At 45.9% G+C, this 15,273-nt stretch overlaps 1 protein-coding gene across 2 annotated transcripts in view; it reads left to right on the forward strand.

Moving 5' to 3' along the window:
• HMGCLL1 (3-hydroxy-3-methylglutaryl-CoA lyase like 1) overlaps positions 1-15,273 on the forward strand; it is a 199,066-nt gene that overhangs the window by 140,774 nt on the left and 43,019 nt on the right. For both annotated transcript variants that reach the window (XM_075340297.1, XM_075340298.1), the window contains exon 9: positions 14,348-14,473. In XM_075340297.1, the coding sequence (XP_075196412.1) occupies positions 14,348-14,473 (126 nt within the window). The remainder of the gene's footprint in view (positions 1-14,347; positions 14,474-15,273) is intronic.

Here is a 15,273-nt window from a genome sequence, read left to right on the forward strand (position 1 = left end):
TGATTCATTGTATTGCACATTTTTGTTTACCTTCCATGGGTTTTTCATCTTCCATGTAATCTTCAGTGTTAATTCAAGACACTCTGAGTTTTATAGTGCCATAACCCTTCCATGTGGTTTTAACCCTTTTAATCATGGCCCTGATTTTCTGTGTATCATTTTAATCATGCATTCCTAATAAACTTTGTTATAATTTTGCACCATATATACTCCGTTTCTCCTGTCATTTCATATTGTATATATATATATATATATATATATATATATATATATATATATATATATATATATATATATATATATATATATATAGGAGCCTGCGGCCCCTCATTTGCCGTATTATTCCCTGTATATTATCCTGATGAAGGTGACGGAGATGTCCCTGAAACGCGTAGACCTGTGAAAATAAAAGGGATTTACTTATATTTTCCAGACTCCTGTGGTTTTGGCGCAGTATTTAAACCCGCTTTTCTCCTGCTTTTGAAATCATCTCACCGCTGCGGGACCGCTGCCTTCCACGCTACTTCCATGCTTGCTAAGGGGTTGTGACTGGCACAACCTGATAAAGCGAGTGTTTTCCCAACATTCACCCCATACCTGTTTACCGGATAAGACCCTATTTGCACCTATTCTTTCCACAGTTTGCTTCTCTTTCCTCTGAATAAAGAATATTAAAAGGTTGCAAAGCAGCCATTCAGCAAGCTTTTCTAGTGTGGGCACTTCTGTCCCCATCATAGCCATGTCCGGTATTGGCATGGCTGTAATTGGCCAGGGAAATTAGTGTAAAAAAAAAAATAAAAAATAAAATAAAATTACATAGGCTACTGCCCTATTTTGATAGCCAGCATTGTTAAAACAGAAACAGGCTTGAGCCCCCACCTGTAAGCTTTACCATGGCAGGATATCAAAATAAAAGGGATCCTATGCCATTTTATTTGTTTATTTATTTTAATTATTGAAATAATTTAAAAAAAGCGTAGGGTCCCCCAAAATTTTTCAGAACCAGCTATGGTAAAGCAGACAGGTTGGGGCTGGTATTATCGGGATGCGTAGAGCTATGGATATTGACCACCCAGATAAATAATACCAACCCTCATCTGCCCAGAATTGGCATATCACATTAGATGTACTAATCCTGATACTTTACCCGGCTTATCCCGATTTACCTGGTGCAGTGGCAATCAGGGTAATATAATGGCTTAATGACAGTTGTAATTTGTAAAAAAATCACACTTCTCATCAAGCCCTGGATTAGTAATGGGTTGTTACTATGAGACATCCCCATTACTAATCCTGCAAGTGAAAATAAATAAAATACAAACACCGAAAAAATCCTTATTTTGAAAAAAATACACACATCCTCTTTGTCCCCTTTATTAACACCTAAAAGACCTTTACAAATCCAACATAATCCATTCGAAGTCACAGGATTATACTCACTTCTAGTACAGCTAGAGGCTGCAGAGAGGGAAAAAAATGTCCACTCTCTTCAGGCTCTGAGGGGGACCGTGAGCAGGTGATGTCAGTTGGTTCACCGGAGGTCACATCTGGCTCCCCTGCTGCTCTTATTGAAAGTGCTGCCGGATTGTCGGACACAACCATGTACCGCAGTCTGGTAATCACTTTCACTTTCTAACAGTCCAACAGCGGCTTCAACTTTCACTGTGGGCAGCGGGAAGCCCCCCAGTGTGACCTGACTGCCAGACTGTCTGTGTTCCACAGCAGCACTTTCACTAAGAGCAGCTAGGGAGCCTGGATTTCACCTCTGGTGAACTCATTGACTTCACCTGCTCAAAGTCAGGTCTCCCTCAGCTGCCAGTAGTTCCCAAAACCAGCAGACAGTGGACATGTTTTCCCTTTCTGCAGCCTCTGGATGTAGTAGAGCTGAGGATCGTTGTGGGACTTCATATGGATTATGTCGGATCTGCTAGGGTGTTTTGGAGGTTTAAAGTGGTGAAAGACAGTTTGTGTATTTTATTTCAAATAAAGGATTTTTATGTATTTGTATTTTATTTCTTTTCACTAACAGGATTAGTAATGGGGGTGTCTCAGATGCCTCCTACTACTAAACCAGGGTTTGGTGGCAGCTGCGATTTTTTTTGTCAAATCACAACTGTAATTAACCCCTTATATTACACCAATTGCCAATGCACAAGGGCAATCGGGATGAACCAGGTAAAGCTCCAACATTGGCACATCTAATGTGATGTTCGATTTCTGGGCAGCTGAGGACTTATATTGTTAAGCTTTGGGGCCAATATCCATGACTTCTCCCATCCTGATAATACCAGCCCCCACCTATCTGCTTTACCGTGGCTATTCATAAAAAATGAGGGGTTCATACGCCTCTTTTAAAATAATATATTTAAATAATTTTAATAAATCCACCATGGAATCCCCTGTATTTTGATATCCTGCCATGGTAAAGCTTACAGGTGGGATGTGCAGCTTGTAGCTATTGTTTTACCCGCGCTGGCTATCAAAATATGGTGAGAGCTTATGTCATTTTTTTAAATTATTTCTTTTTTACATGACTACAACCAATCACAGAAACGGACAAAGGGTGAGGGATGTGCATAGTAGTCTGCAACCAATCACAGATACTGGCACAGAGGGTGGGTGGGGGAAACAGGGAATATTGATGAACCTTAATATGCGAGCCTGGAAGAGAATCTGACTGCAGTGTGATCCTCTGGAAAACACAGTATGTATAACTATCCTGCTCTTACTACCATTCAACTTCCATTTGTACCCTCTTAGCACTTACTACAGCCATTTTACTGCCTAGAACTTCTCATCCCCATTGACCTGATTTTTTTTTTATCCGTGTTGAGTCAACGAACTCGAATATCCACGGTTTCGCTCATCACTAATAGAAACCCTATGGTAAGTAAATGTGTCACCCCCGTGCCAGCAGCTGAGCTGCTCGGATCCAGTCCGCGGTGGCTCGAGGGGTCTCCGAACCCTGGGGGTCATGCAGCCACTCAGATGAAGAGGGTATTTACAGGGGATGTATTAGAGTTCATGACACCACCCATGGTATGTGGTAATTAGGAGTACCACCGCTGCAGTTTGGAGTACCTGGGGTTGATGAATGGGGCAGCCAGGTGTTGTGACCCTCCATGGGTAGGGGGAATACCCCGGGGCTCAGTGATGGTGGGGGAGTTCCGTTGGATGCAAAAAGGTCACTTGCGTACTCACTCAGTCCATTAAGCTGACACTGACAACTGGATAAACCAAAGGTCAGTATACCGCTGCCGCTGTAGGGAGCTTAGTTCGGGTCCCGTCCCCAATGGTGCTGCCTGGTGATCCGGTGACCTGCCTCCTGGCACTAAGTTTACTTCTCTGTTGGTCCTGGTAGTATGGAACTTGCTGGGTCTCGTTACCCACTATGGCTAAGTGTGGGAGCTTGCGCTCAGGGTTCATGCTTGGGATTTTCTGGACCGTTTTTAGTGGAAAGTCCTATCTCCCGTGTTACGCTAGTACCCCGATTTTGGAGCGGTTGAAGAGCGGATCTTGAAGGCTCCGTTCTCTTCGGGTAAATTGTCAGGTTGCCTGAGGCTACTCCCTGACCTAGGGTCCACGTACCCCGTCGTGCCCTGGTCCCAGCCCAGTGATGGTCCAAGATTGCCGGCTGTCCTCCTCGACAGATCCGTGCCCCTTGCCACGATCCCCTGCGACTTAAAGTCCAGCTCCTCTAGGCCCAGACCACCGTTTGCCACCTAGTCTCCTAGGAGTCCTGCTCCTGACCTCCTCTCTCACTTCCAAAACACAACTCCCTGGTCCTGACACTCCTGACCTCCCCTCACCAACCCCCAGATGGGCCACTCTATTACACTCAAGCCGTTCACTGGTGTGTTTGGTGGGTGTGGTGCGGAGTGTACCAAGGATTTGATTAGTTGATATAGGCAACACCATATAGTTGAGGACCCATAACCAAGAAGGGAGGTGGATACTGCATGGGAGGACAGATTGTGCAATACCTTGTGACGACCTGATAGTCCAGGGGCGTCACATAAAATAGGAACACATAAAAAATAGGCTACTTATTTACTCAGTTAATTTTTTTTATCAAAAAAGCATAGAAGCATCTCCAGTTATACTGAGTTACCAGAGTTGTGAACACCCTTATTGGGTAAACCTTGTCACTAGTGATGAGCGAGTACGCTTGTCACTACTCGGTACTCGCACGAGTATCACTGTACTCGGGCTACTCGGCGGGTACCGAGTATTTTCACGATACTCGTGCTTTACTCGTGGTCTTCATCCCTGCATGTTGGCGCTCTTTTGAGAGCCAGCTCTCATGCAGGGATTGGCTGGCAGACCACTGCAATGCCACAGCCCTGTTAATTGTGGAATTGCAGTGATTGGCTGGCCCGCACAGCGTGACCGAGCCTTTATACCGGCGGGCGCGCTGTGCTCTGCACACAGCCATATCGTATTCCCTGCTTTGCCCACCCACAGGCGCCTATGATTGGGTGCAGTGAGACACCTGTCATTCAGTGTGGGGGCGTGTCTCACTGCAACCAATCACAGCAGTCGGTGGGTGTGTGTATACTGCGCAGTGAAATAAATAATTAAATAATTAAAAAAAAAAAACGGCGTGCGGTCCCCCCAATTTTAATACCAGCCAGATAAAGCCATCCGGCTGAAGGCTGGTATTCTCAGGATGGGGAGCTCCACGTTATGGGGAGCCCCTCAGCCTAACAATATCAGTCAGCAGCCACCCAGAATTGCCACATACATTAGATGTGACAGTTCTGGGACTGTACCCGGCTCTTCCCGATTTGCCCTGGTGCGTTGGCAAATCGTGATAATAAGGAGTGAATGGCAGCCCATAGCTGCCACTAAATCCTAGATTAATCATGTCAGGCGTCTCCCTGAGATACCTTCCATGATTAATCTGTAGGTTACAGTAAATAAACACACACACACACACACACACACACACACACACCTGAAAAAATCATTTATTAGAAATAAAAAACACAAACCAATTCCCTCGTAACCAATTTAATAAGCCCCAAAAAGCCCTCCATGTCCGGCGTAATCCAGGATAGTCCAGCGTCGCTTCCAGCTCTGCTGCATGAAAGTGACCGGAGCTGCAGAAGACACCGCCGCTCCTGTCAGCTTCACACAGCAACTGAGGTGAGTAGCGCGATCAGCTGAGCTGTCACTGAGGTCACTCGCGGCCACCGCTGGCCGTGACTTACCTGACTGACAGCTCAGCTGATCGCGCTACTCACCTCAGTTTCTGTGTGGAGGTGTCAGGAGCGGTGGCGGAGTTTAGTGAACAGCTGTGCAGCGCCACGGCAGTGATCGGGGAACGGTAAGTATGAGAGAGGGGGAGACTGACCGACAGACTGTGAGAGGGGGACAGACAAGACAGAGAGAGACCGACCGACGGACTGAGGGAGATAGAATGAAAAAAAAAAGAAAAAAAAAAGACCGACATTGCTAGTAAAAAACACAAAACGTGCGTTTTGGACATCGGAGTGCCACACAATGTTTTCACGTAAAATCTTTCATGTAATCTCAAAAAGTAACATACACCAGCTCTATCTCACTATTGGGTATGTGCCCTTAACATTTCCACCATGAAAATTCATTTTGGTGTCATTTTGGAAGGTTTTCTGGTGAGTCCGTAAAAATGGCGTAAAACTCGGACAAAATTGTTCACAGCTGTGACTTTTGAGTGATAAATGCTTCAAGGGGTCTTCCCCATGCTGATGTCATTTGAGCACTCTTCTGAGACTTGTGACTAGAGTTGAGCGCGGTTCGCGGTTCGAGGTTCTCCAGTTCTAGGCTCGAGTGATTTTGGGGCCTGTTCTAGATCGAACCAGAACTCGAGCTTTTTGCAAAAGCTCGATAGTTCTAGAAACGTTCGAAAACGGTTCTAGCAGCAAAAAAAACAGCTAATTCCTAGCTTGGTTTCCGCTGTAATAGTGTAAGTCACTCTGTGAATCACACTATTATGACATTTCAGTGTATAGTGTGCGGGAACAGCGCCTTCAGATCACTGCTGTTTCTATAATGGTGATCGCCATTTTTTTTTTTTCCTTGTCTTCCTTCCCTAAGCACGCGCGTCTTGTGGGGCGGGCCAGCATGTCAGCCAATCCCAGACACACACACAGCTAAGTGGACTTTTAGCCAGAGAAGCAACGGCATGTGTGATAGGATGTCCATGTCACATGTCCCTGCATTATAAAACCGGACATTTTCCTCCAGGACGCCATTATCTCTTCTGCGTCTTTGGTGTCAGACATCACTGTCGCAGCTCCGTCCTTTGTCCTATCGCTGATACAGCTGTATGCGCTCCATACACAGCACTAGACAGCTTAGGGATAGCACTTTCTATCAGTCCTTTTGAGGGCTCAAACCGGCAGGGTCAGAGCCATAGGTGACAGGTCCTGAAAACAGCGACAGCGTCTGTGTAGCAAAGGTCAGGGATTTCCTCCCTGCATTTCCCTATTAGGAGGGAATAGAAAGGCAGGCTTCCTTTCCTCTACCCAGAGCCCCACAATCCTGGCACTGTACCCTCCTGTCCTCTGCACATTCCAACTCATTATAACTAAGCCATTATACTAGCAAACACTCAGTGTACCTAGTGGCATCCTAAACGTGGCTATTGGACTTTGCTATAGTCCCACTAGTGCAAAGACATTTGCAGCACCTCTGCCTGCATTGCACACTCCAACTCATTATAACTAAGCCATTATACTAGCAAACACTCAGTGTACCTAGTGGCATCCTAAACGTGGCTATTGGACTTTGCTATAGTCCCACTAGTGCAAAGACATTTGCTGCACCTCTGCTTGCATTGCACACTCCAACTCATTATAACTAAGCCATTATACTAGCAATTTTTGCTGCCAGTTTAAGGGCCGTAGTTGCATTGTCAGGGATATTTATTCTTTATTATTCTGCTGTTAATAAAGCTAGACCACCACTGCAATCTACACCACCTCTCAATTTTTACTACCACATTTTCAGTCCACAATCTTGTCGCAATCAACATGAGTGGCAAAATGACAGATGCTGGTGGAAAGGGGAAGAGGCGTGGTGGAAAAGGCAAAAAAGGTTTTGTCCGTGGGGAAGGTGGCAAAGCTCCATTATCATCTGCTGAAGATAGACCATCTACCAGCAAAAGTAAGATGTCTACTACTTACCGTGGACAATCCGATGTGCTCCCTTTTTTACGGACACGAACAACAGGAACAAAGGTAGATGATGGCCAAAAAAGGAAAATGCTTGAATGGATCTCAAGTGGTCCAACAAGTGCCCTCTCAGACACTTCAAGTACCGCATCCAAAAAACACCAGTCCTCTGAGTTCTCATCCCAATCAAACTTGATTTCTCCCAGCTCTGAAGTCTCCATCAGCCCTGCACAGTATGGTGGAACTGAGATGGCTGAGTCTGCAGAGCTGTTCAGTCACACTATAGCCTGGGAATCAGAGGTCTGCTCCCAAGCTACAGTGACTACAGAACAGGAAATGGTCTGCAGTGATGCCCAGAACCTTTGTGACTCTGATTCAGGCCGTGAGGACCAAGTTTCGGAGCATAATGTTGACCCTTTGTCACAAACTGTAACACCTGTGGTTTTAGACAATGAGGAACATACTGATGAAGATGAGACGCAGATACCCGATTGGGATGACAACTTAAATATTCGGTCAGGGCAAGAAGAGGCTCGGTCTGAGGGGGAGGGGAGTGCAAACACAACAATTGATGATGAAGTTCTAGATCCCACCTACTGTCAACCCACAGTCAGGCACTCGAGGAGGTCAACAGAGGTGGTGGAGGAGGATGCAACTGATGACGAAGTTACCTTGCGCCTTCCTGGACAGAGTCGGAGTACTGGTAGCACGTCTACAACTGCATCCTCAACCACCACTGTGCCTCTGAGCATTATTCGGGGTGGATCAACAGGTCGCATGGCCTCTAAGCCTTGCCTAGCCTGGTCCTTTTTTGACATAGAAAAAGATCGCCCAAATTATGTGATCTGTAAAATTTGTCAGGGTTCTCTTAGTAGAGGTCAAAACCTCAGCAGTTTGACAACTTCTTCCATGAATCGTCACATGAATAAATATCATATGGCCCGGTGGGAAGCTCACCGTGCTGCAATGTGGCCTAGCGGAGCGAACCATCCACCGCCTGCCCCTTCCAGTGCATCCGCGCGCTCGTCATCTTCTAGGACTGTGGGGACAGCTATCACACCTGTTTTTCCACCCACAACTTCCACCACTGTAACCGCAACAGGCAGTTTGCTTGGTAGGTCGTCAGTTGTTTTGGAAGGGGAAACAAGTGAGTGTGTACAGCTCTCTCAGACATCGATAGCACCAACTTTGGATGAAGGCAACATCATGTCTTCGCCTGCACTTTCCTCACAAACCTGCATTTTTCCAGGGACACCCTACTCAACACCGTCTACACACAGCAGCCAGATCTCTGTCCCTCAGATGTGGTCAAATAAAAGGCCACTTCCTGCGACCCATGACAAAGCTAAGAGGTTGACTCTATCCCTCTGTAAGCTGTTGGCTACCGAAATGCTGCCTTTCCGCCTAGTGGACACACAGGATTTTAGAGACCTTATGTCTGTCGCTGTGCCCCAGTACCAGATGCCTAGTCGCCACTACTTCTCTAAGAAAGGTGTGCCCGCGCTACACCAGCATGTCGCACACAACATCACCGCTTCCTTGAGAAACTGTGTGTGAACGGGTGCATTTCACCACCGATACTTGGACCAGTAAGCATGGACAGGGACGTTACATGTCGCTCACTGGGCACTGGGTAACTATGGTGATAGATGGTGAAGGGTCTGCTGCACAAGTCTTGCCGTCCCCACGACTTGTGTGTCAATCCTCTGTCTGTCCAAGTTCCGCCACTGCTTCTGCATCCTCCACTTCATCTGGGTCCTCCACCTCCGCCCCAAGCCTGCCTGGTCAGGCCACCAGCGTTCTCACTGCGCAGAAGGAATCATGCACCCCTCATTACTATGCTGGCAGCAGAGCGCAACGGCATCAGGCGGTCTTTAGCTTGACATGTCTTGGGAATAAGAGTCACACAGCTGAGGAGTTGTGGTCAGCTCTGCGGTCCGAGTTTAATAAATGGTTGTCTCCACTCAACCTGCAGCCTGGTAAGGCCGTGTGCGACAATGCTGCAAACCTGGTTGCGGCTCTTCGCCTGGGCAAGGTGACACAAGTTCCTTGTATGGCTCACGTGTTGAACCTTGTCGTGCAGCAATTTTTAAAACACTATCCCGGCCTAGATGGCCTTCTGAACAGGGCACGAAAACTGTCTGTTCACTTCCGCCGTTCAAGCGCCGCAGCTGAGCGACTTGCATCGCTCCAGAAGTCTTTCGGCCTGCCGGTTCATCGCCTGAAATGCGATGTGGCGACACGCTGGAATTCAACTCTCCACATGTTACAGCGACTGGCAGCACCGCCGTTCCCTGGTGCAATACGTCATGATGTATAGCCTGGGCCAACGAGATGCAGAGGTGGGGCAGATCACCCTGATGGAGTGGTCTCAGATCAAGGACCTATGCACCCTTCTGCACAGTTTCGACATGGCGACGAATATGTTTAGCGCTGACAATGCCATTATCAGCATGACGATTCCAGTCATTTACATGCTGGAGCACACGCTAAACACTATTCGGAGTCAGGGGGTGGGACAACAGGAAGGGGATGAACTACAGGAGGATTCATATGCGCAAGACACAACATCACCAAGGTCCAGACGTTCATCATCACCAAGGCGCCAGGCATGGGAGCATGGGGGACAGGGATCAACAAGGGCGCATGGTAGCAGGCGAGATGTTGAGGAAGGTGCAGGAGGACATGAAGAAATGGAGGACGAACTGTCCATGGACATGGAAGACTCAGCAGATGAGGGAGACCTTGGTCAAATTTCAGTTGAAAGAGGTTGGGGGGAGATGTCAGAGGAAGAAAGAACGGTTAGCACCTCTATGCCACAAACACAGCGTGGACTTGGTCCGCATGGCTGCGCAAGACACATGAGTGCCTTCTTGTTGCACTACCTCCAACATGACCCTCGTATTGTCAAAATTAGATGTGATGATGACTACTGGCTTGCCACACTATTAGATCCCCGGTACAAGTCCAAATTTTGTGACATAATTCCAGCCATAGAAAGGGACGCACGTATGCAGGAGTATCAGCAGAAGCTGTTACTCGATCTTAGATCCGCTTTTCCACCAAACAACCGTGCAGGTGCAGGGAGTGAATCTCCCAGTTGTAACTTGACAAACATGGGACAGTCTCGTCATCTTCAACAGTCTACACGTACCAGTAGGACCGTATCTGGTGCTGGTAACAGCAATTTTATGGAATCTTTTCATAATTTTTTTAGACCCTCCTTTGCAAGGCCACCAGAGACAACAAGTCTGACACATAGTCAACGGCTGGAGAGGATGATACAGGAGTATCTACAAATGAACATCGATGCCATGACTTTGGAAATGGAGCCTTGCTCATTTTGGGCTTCAAATCTAGAAAAATGGCAAGAGCTATCCAGTTACGCCTTGGAGATTTTGTCGTGTCCAGCTGCCAGCGTTGTCTCTGAACGTGTCTTCAGTGCTGCTGGGTGTGTGCTGACAGATAAGCGCACGCGTCTGTCCAGTGACAATGTGGACAGACTGACGTTCATCAAAATGAACAAGTCATGGATCCAGAAGGAATTTACTACCCCTGTGTCATCCTGGGGAGAGTAAATGCTTGTGGATTTGGAATGTGCTTGATGCAAATCTAGCTGTGAAGTGTACAACTAGGGCACAAGTGCTGCCACTGAATGGGTGGGTGTGTGGGGCACAATTTTTGGGAAAAAGGGAGGCTCCGCTTGGAGTAACCCTTGCTTGATGTGTTTTTAAAAGAAGCCAAGATGAACAGAGCTGGGATCAGGAAAGACTTTGCTACCTACCCCGGTGTCATCCTGGGGACGGATAAGAACGGCGTATTTTGGAATGTGCTTGATGCAAATCTAGCTGTGAAGTGTACAACTAGGGCACAAGTGCTGCCACTGAATGGGTGGGTGTGTGGGGCACAATTTTTGGAAAAAAGGGAGGCTCCGCTTGGAGTAACCCTTGCTTGATGTGTTTTTAAAAGAAGCCAAGATGAACAGAGCTGGGATCAGGAAAGACTTTGCTACCTACCCCGGTGTCATCCTGGGGACGGATAAGAACGGCGTATTTTGGAATGTGCTTGATGCAAATCTAGCTGTGAAGTGTACAACTAGGGCACAAGTGCTGCCACTGAATGGGTGGGTGTGTGGGGCACAATTTTTGGAAAAAAGGGAGGCTCCGCTTGGAGTAACCCTTGCTTGATGTGTTTTTAAAAGAAGCCAAGATGAACAGAGCTGGGATCAGGAAAGACTTTGCTACCTACCCCGTTGTCATCCTGGGGACGGATAAGAACGGCGTATTTTTGAATGTGCTTGATGCAAATCTAGCTGTGAAGTGTACAACTAGGGCACAAGTGCTGCCACTGAAGGGGTGGGTGTGTGTGGGGCACAATTTTTGGAAAAAAGGGAGACTCCGCTTGGAGTAACCTTGCGGTGTTTTACATGATTTTAGAAGGGCGTGCCATGCCTATATCTGTGTGTCCTCCTCTTTTTCCTTGTCCAGCTGTTTTGTTTTCGCATGAGTATATGTCCTTGTCACTTTCCCATGTGTTTGTGTTGTGTTGTGAGTTGTTTGTCACCTTTTGGACACCTTTGAGGGTGTTTTCTAGGTGTTTTTCTGTGTTTGTGATTGCCTGCCATTGTTTCCTATGCAGTTCGAGTTCGGTTCGTCGAACGTTCGACGAGCCGAACTCGAACGGGACCTCCGTTCAGCGAACCGACCTCGAGCTGAACCGGGACCGGTTCGCTCATCTCTACTTGTGACATTTTTAGGGTTTCTACATGCTGCCCGGGGGGTTTATTTCATAAAAATACTCGGGTTTCCCATAGGATAACATTGGGCTCGGTGCTCGGGCCGAGTACACGAGTATCTTGGGATGCTCGGCTACTTGTCACGTATGAATAGCTTTTACGTTTTTTATCCAAAAAATGCTAAGTACCCTCTGTTTTAACATGCATTATTATTTCCTTACTGTAGGGTTTTTAGGCATTGTTTTTTTACTCTGGTTATATGTGTGCTAATGGCCACAGTCTGAATATGTACCAGCACGTTACACTTATACGAACAGTTGTGCTGGCCCATTTTTCTTTTGTTTTGTTTCAATTTCTCGTACTAAGTAAATTAGGTGGTGTGGCCACTTCCTAGGTCTGTACATCAGTATATATTCAGCAGACAGGTGTTAAACAGTCGGGCCCAGGTCTAGCTGTGCCACCACCTCTTTTGATGCTTGCTGGTACATAGCACCACGTCATACAAACACCATGTCACAATGTGAGGCACATTTTTTTTTTGTAAAAAAAAAATGTTCAGCATCCTATGTTTTTCACAAGTTGTTAACTATTTACTTACTGTATGGTTTGTATGAATTGTTCTAGGTTATATTTAATCTAGGTTATATTTGTTCTATGTTATATTTGATGAAAATGCCCATTGAGGAGCTGGGTAAAGGTTACTAGGCATGCTTTTTTGTCTATTTCCATGTCAAATAGAAATTGATTTCATACTTTACAAGCACTGGTGTCTAAAATAAATTTTCGGTAGGACAGGTCATCAATATTGGAAGAGTAGGGGTCTGAGACCCCACACTCCCACACAGATATGACAAGCTGTAGGGTGGCTGGATGAAAATACAATGATAATCAATGCGTAGTTGTTACTTCAAAGTGCTGCAGAACATATCTTATTCAGCTCTTGAATAGCTGTTCTGCAGTATCCAGCTAAGAACAGTAGTCACTAAGTAGAGTTTAGCATTGCAGCTTAGCTCAATGTGAATACATTTGGCCACTGTTCGACGTTACACCAGGTGTGTGTACAACCCTTTCTAAATATGCAATACAAGTAACAAGTTTGATTATAAATTTAAATGGTCTGGTCTTATATTTCAATGTTACATTATATAAATTGATGGTCTTTAAAGTCCTGCTTCTTTTATCTGTAGTTTCTGAAAACACCACTCAATTGATTTTTATTTATATCACCACTGGAATGGAATCCCTAATGCATGTTTCCTCCCCCTGGCAATATAACTACCAGTCACTATCTTCTGCTCTTGTCGGCGCCACTTTTGTTTCGGTTAGACATCTTGAGATTACAGCTTCTAACTGATCGAAAGTCAGAGCTAATGGTTGCAATCTCTGTGTGTAAAGGCCGCTTTACACAAGGCGATATCGGTACCGATATCGCCATCGTGCGTACTCGCCCCCATCTGTTGTGCGACACGGGCAAATCGCTGCCCGTGTCGCACAACATCGCCTGGACCCGTCACACATACTTACCTTCCCTGCGACGTCGCTGTGACCGGCGAACCGCCTCCTTTTTAAGGGGGCGGTTCGTTCAGCGTCACACTAATGTCACTGCAGCGTCACTGAACCACCGCCCAATAGAAACGGAGGCGCGGAGATGAGCGGGACGAACATCCCGCCCACCTCCTTCCTTCCGCATTGTGGCCAGGAAGCAGGTAAGGAGAGCTTCCTTGTTCCTGCGGTGTCACACGGAGCGATGTGTGCTGCCGCAGGAATGAGGAACAACTTCGTTACTCCTGCAGTAACGATATTTGAGAATGGACCCCCATGTCGACGATGAGCGATTTTGCACGTTTCTGCGACGATGCAAAATCGCTCATAGGTGTCAAATGCAACGGCTTCGCTACAGCGGACGGATGTGCGTCACAAAATCCGTGACCCCAACGAGATTGCTGTAGCGATCTCTTAGCGTGTAAAGCCCGCTTAAGTCTATGAGAACGTTGTTCTGGCTTTCATAGACTTACATTGATAAGTGACCTCAGCAAACATTGGAGCGATCTGACAGGGCACAAGAGGCAGAAAACAACTGAAGTGATGCTGAGAACAGAAGAAGATGGCAGCTGTTAAGTACATTGCTATTGGCCAGGAACATGCTTAGTGATTCCAGTCCAGTGATGAGATAAAAATGTAAACAAATTAATAAATATCAGGCATTTAAAGACTAGACGGATATTGTTTTATACCTTTGAATTCAATACAAATTCAGAAAGAATAAGGATCTTGAAATAATTATGGAAGCGCCAGGCCAACATACTGGGACTCCTCTATGGAACAAACATTTAAAAACTAAAGATTTAAAAACAAATGTTTAATTAATCTCATTTTTTTTCCAAAATGTACTCTTTTTCTTAATATATGATTTGTTCCCTAAAAAGAATAATCTCATCTCCACATTTCTTTTTAGATGGGAGTTAGTGTCGTGGACTGTGCAGCTGCTGGACTTGGGGGATGCCCTTATGCAAATGGAGCAACAGGAAATGTTGCAACTGAAGATGTATTGTACATGCTTAATGGCCTTGGTATTCACACGGTAATACTTTCTGTTATGTTAATCATAATGCAGGTAGCATAAATATTATCTCTTAGCATTTGTTGACTGCTTACTGTCTGCCAAAATCTTAACCTGATAATAACCATTATGGGAAATTTCTTATTTATACCAGGTACTGTACAGTAGTTTCATGTGACCTACAGCCAGTGCAGTGCACATTCATGTCTTGGTGCAAATTTTGCAATCTATGCTCCCTAGTAGCAAGACTATGATCATAGTTGGAAAACTTTTATCCCAACTAAAATGGATAGATATAAAATCATCATAGTATTTTTTTTAACCCATTAAACGACTGTGGGCAGTAATATTTCGTCCCTGCGGTCATAGTGTTAATGTCCACCGGCCACGGGCAGACAGGGGAGATCCGCGCACATGTCAGCTGATTTGTACAGCTGACATGTGTGCCTTGCAGGCTCGAGTGGAATTGGTACCCACCCATACCTGTTAACTCCTTAAATGGCACTGTCAAAATATGTGTGTCATTTTAATGGCAATCGCAGTAAAGCTGTACTCACTGGCCTCTGCCGGAAGTCAGGTGACGTGATCACGTGGATCCGATTATTGTCATGGTAGCACAGGGTCATGTGATGACTCCTGTAGCTCACATGACTCAGGTCCCGTAACAATCAGCCGAGTACTGAAGGTTACAAGAGATGAGCATGTGCTGCTCTGATCGGGAGAAAAGAATGAGCAATCAGACTGCTAATCCTAATAGCCCCATAGAGGAACTAGTAAAATTAAAAAAAAAAAAAAAAAATAAAAAAAACCTAAAAGTTTAA

Source organism: Anomaloglossus baeobatrachus, chromosome 3, assembly GCF_048569485.1.
Source record: "Anomaloglossus baeobatrachus isolate aAnoBae1 chromosome 3, aAnoBae1.hap1, whole genome shotgun sequence".
Taxonomy (NCBI): domain Eukaryota; kingdom Metazoa; phylum Chordata; class Amphibia; order Anura; family Aromobatidae; genus Anomaloglossus; species Anomaloglossus baeobatrachus.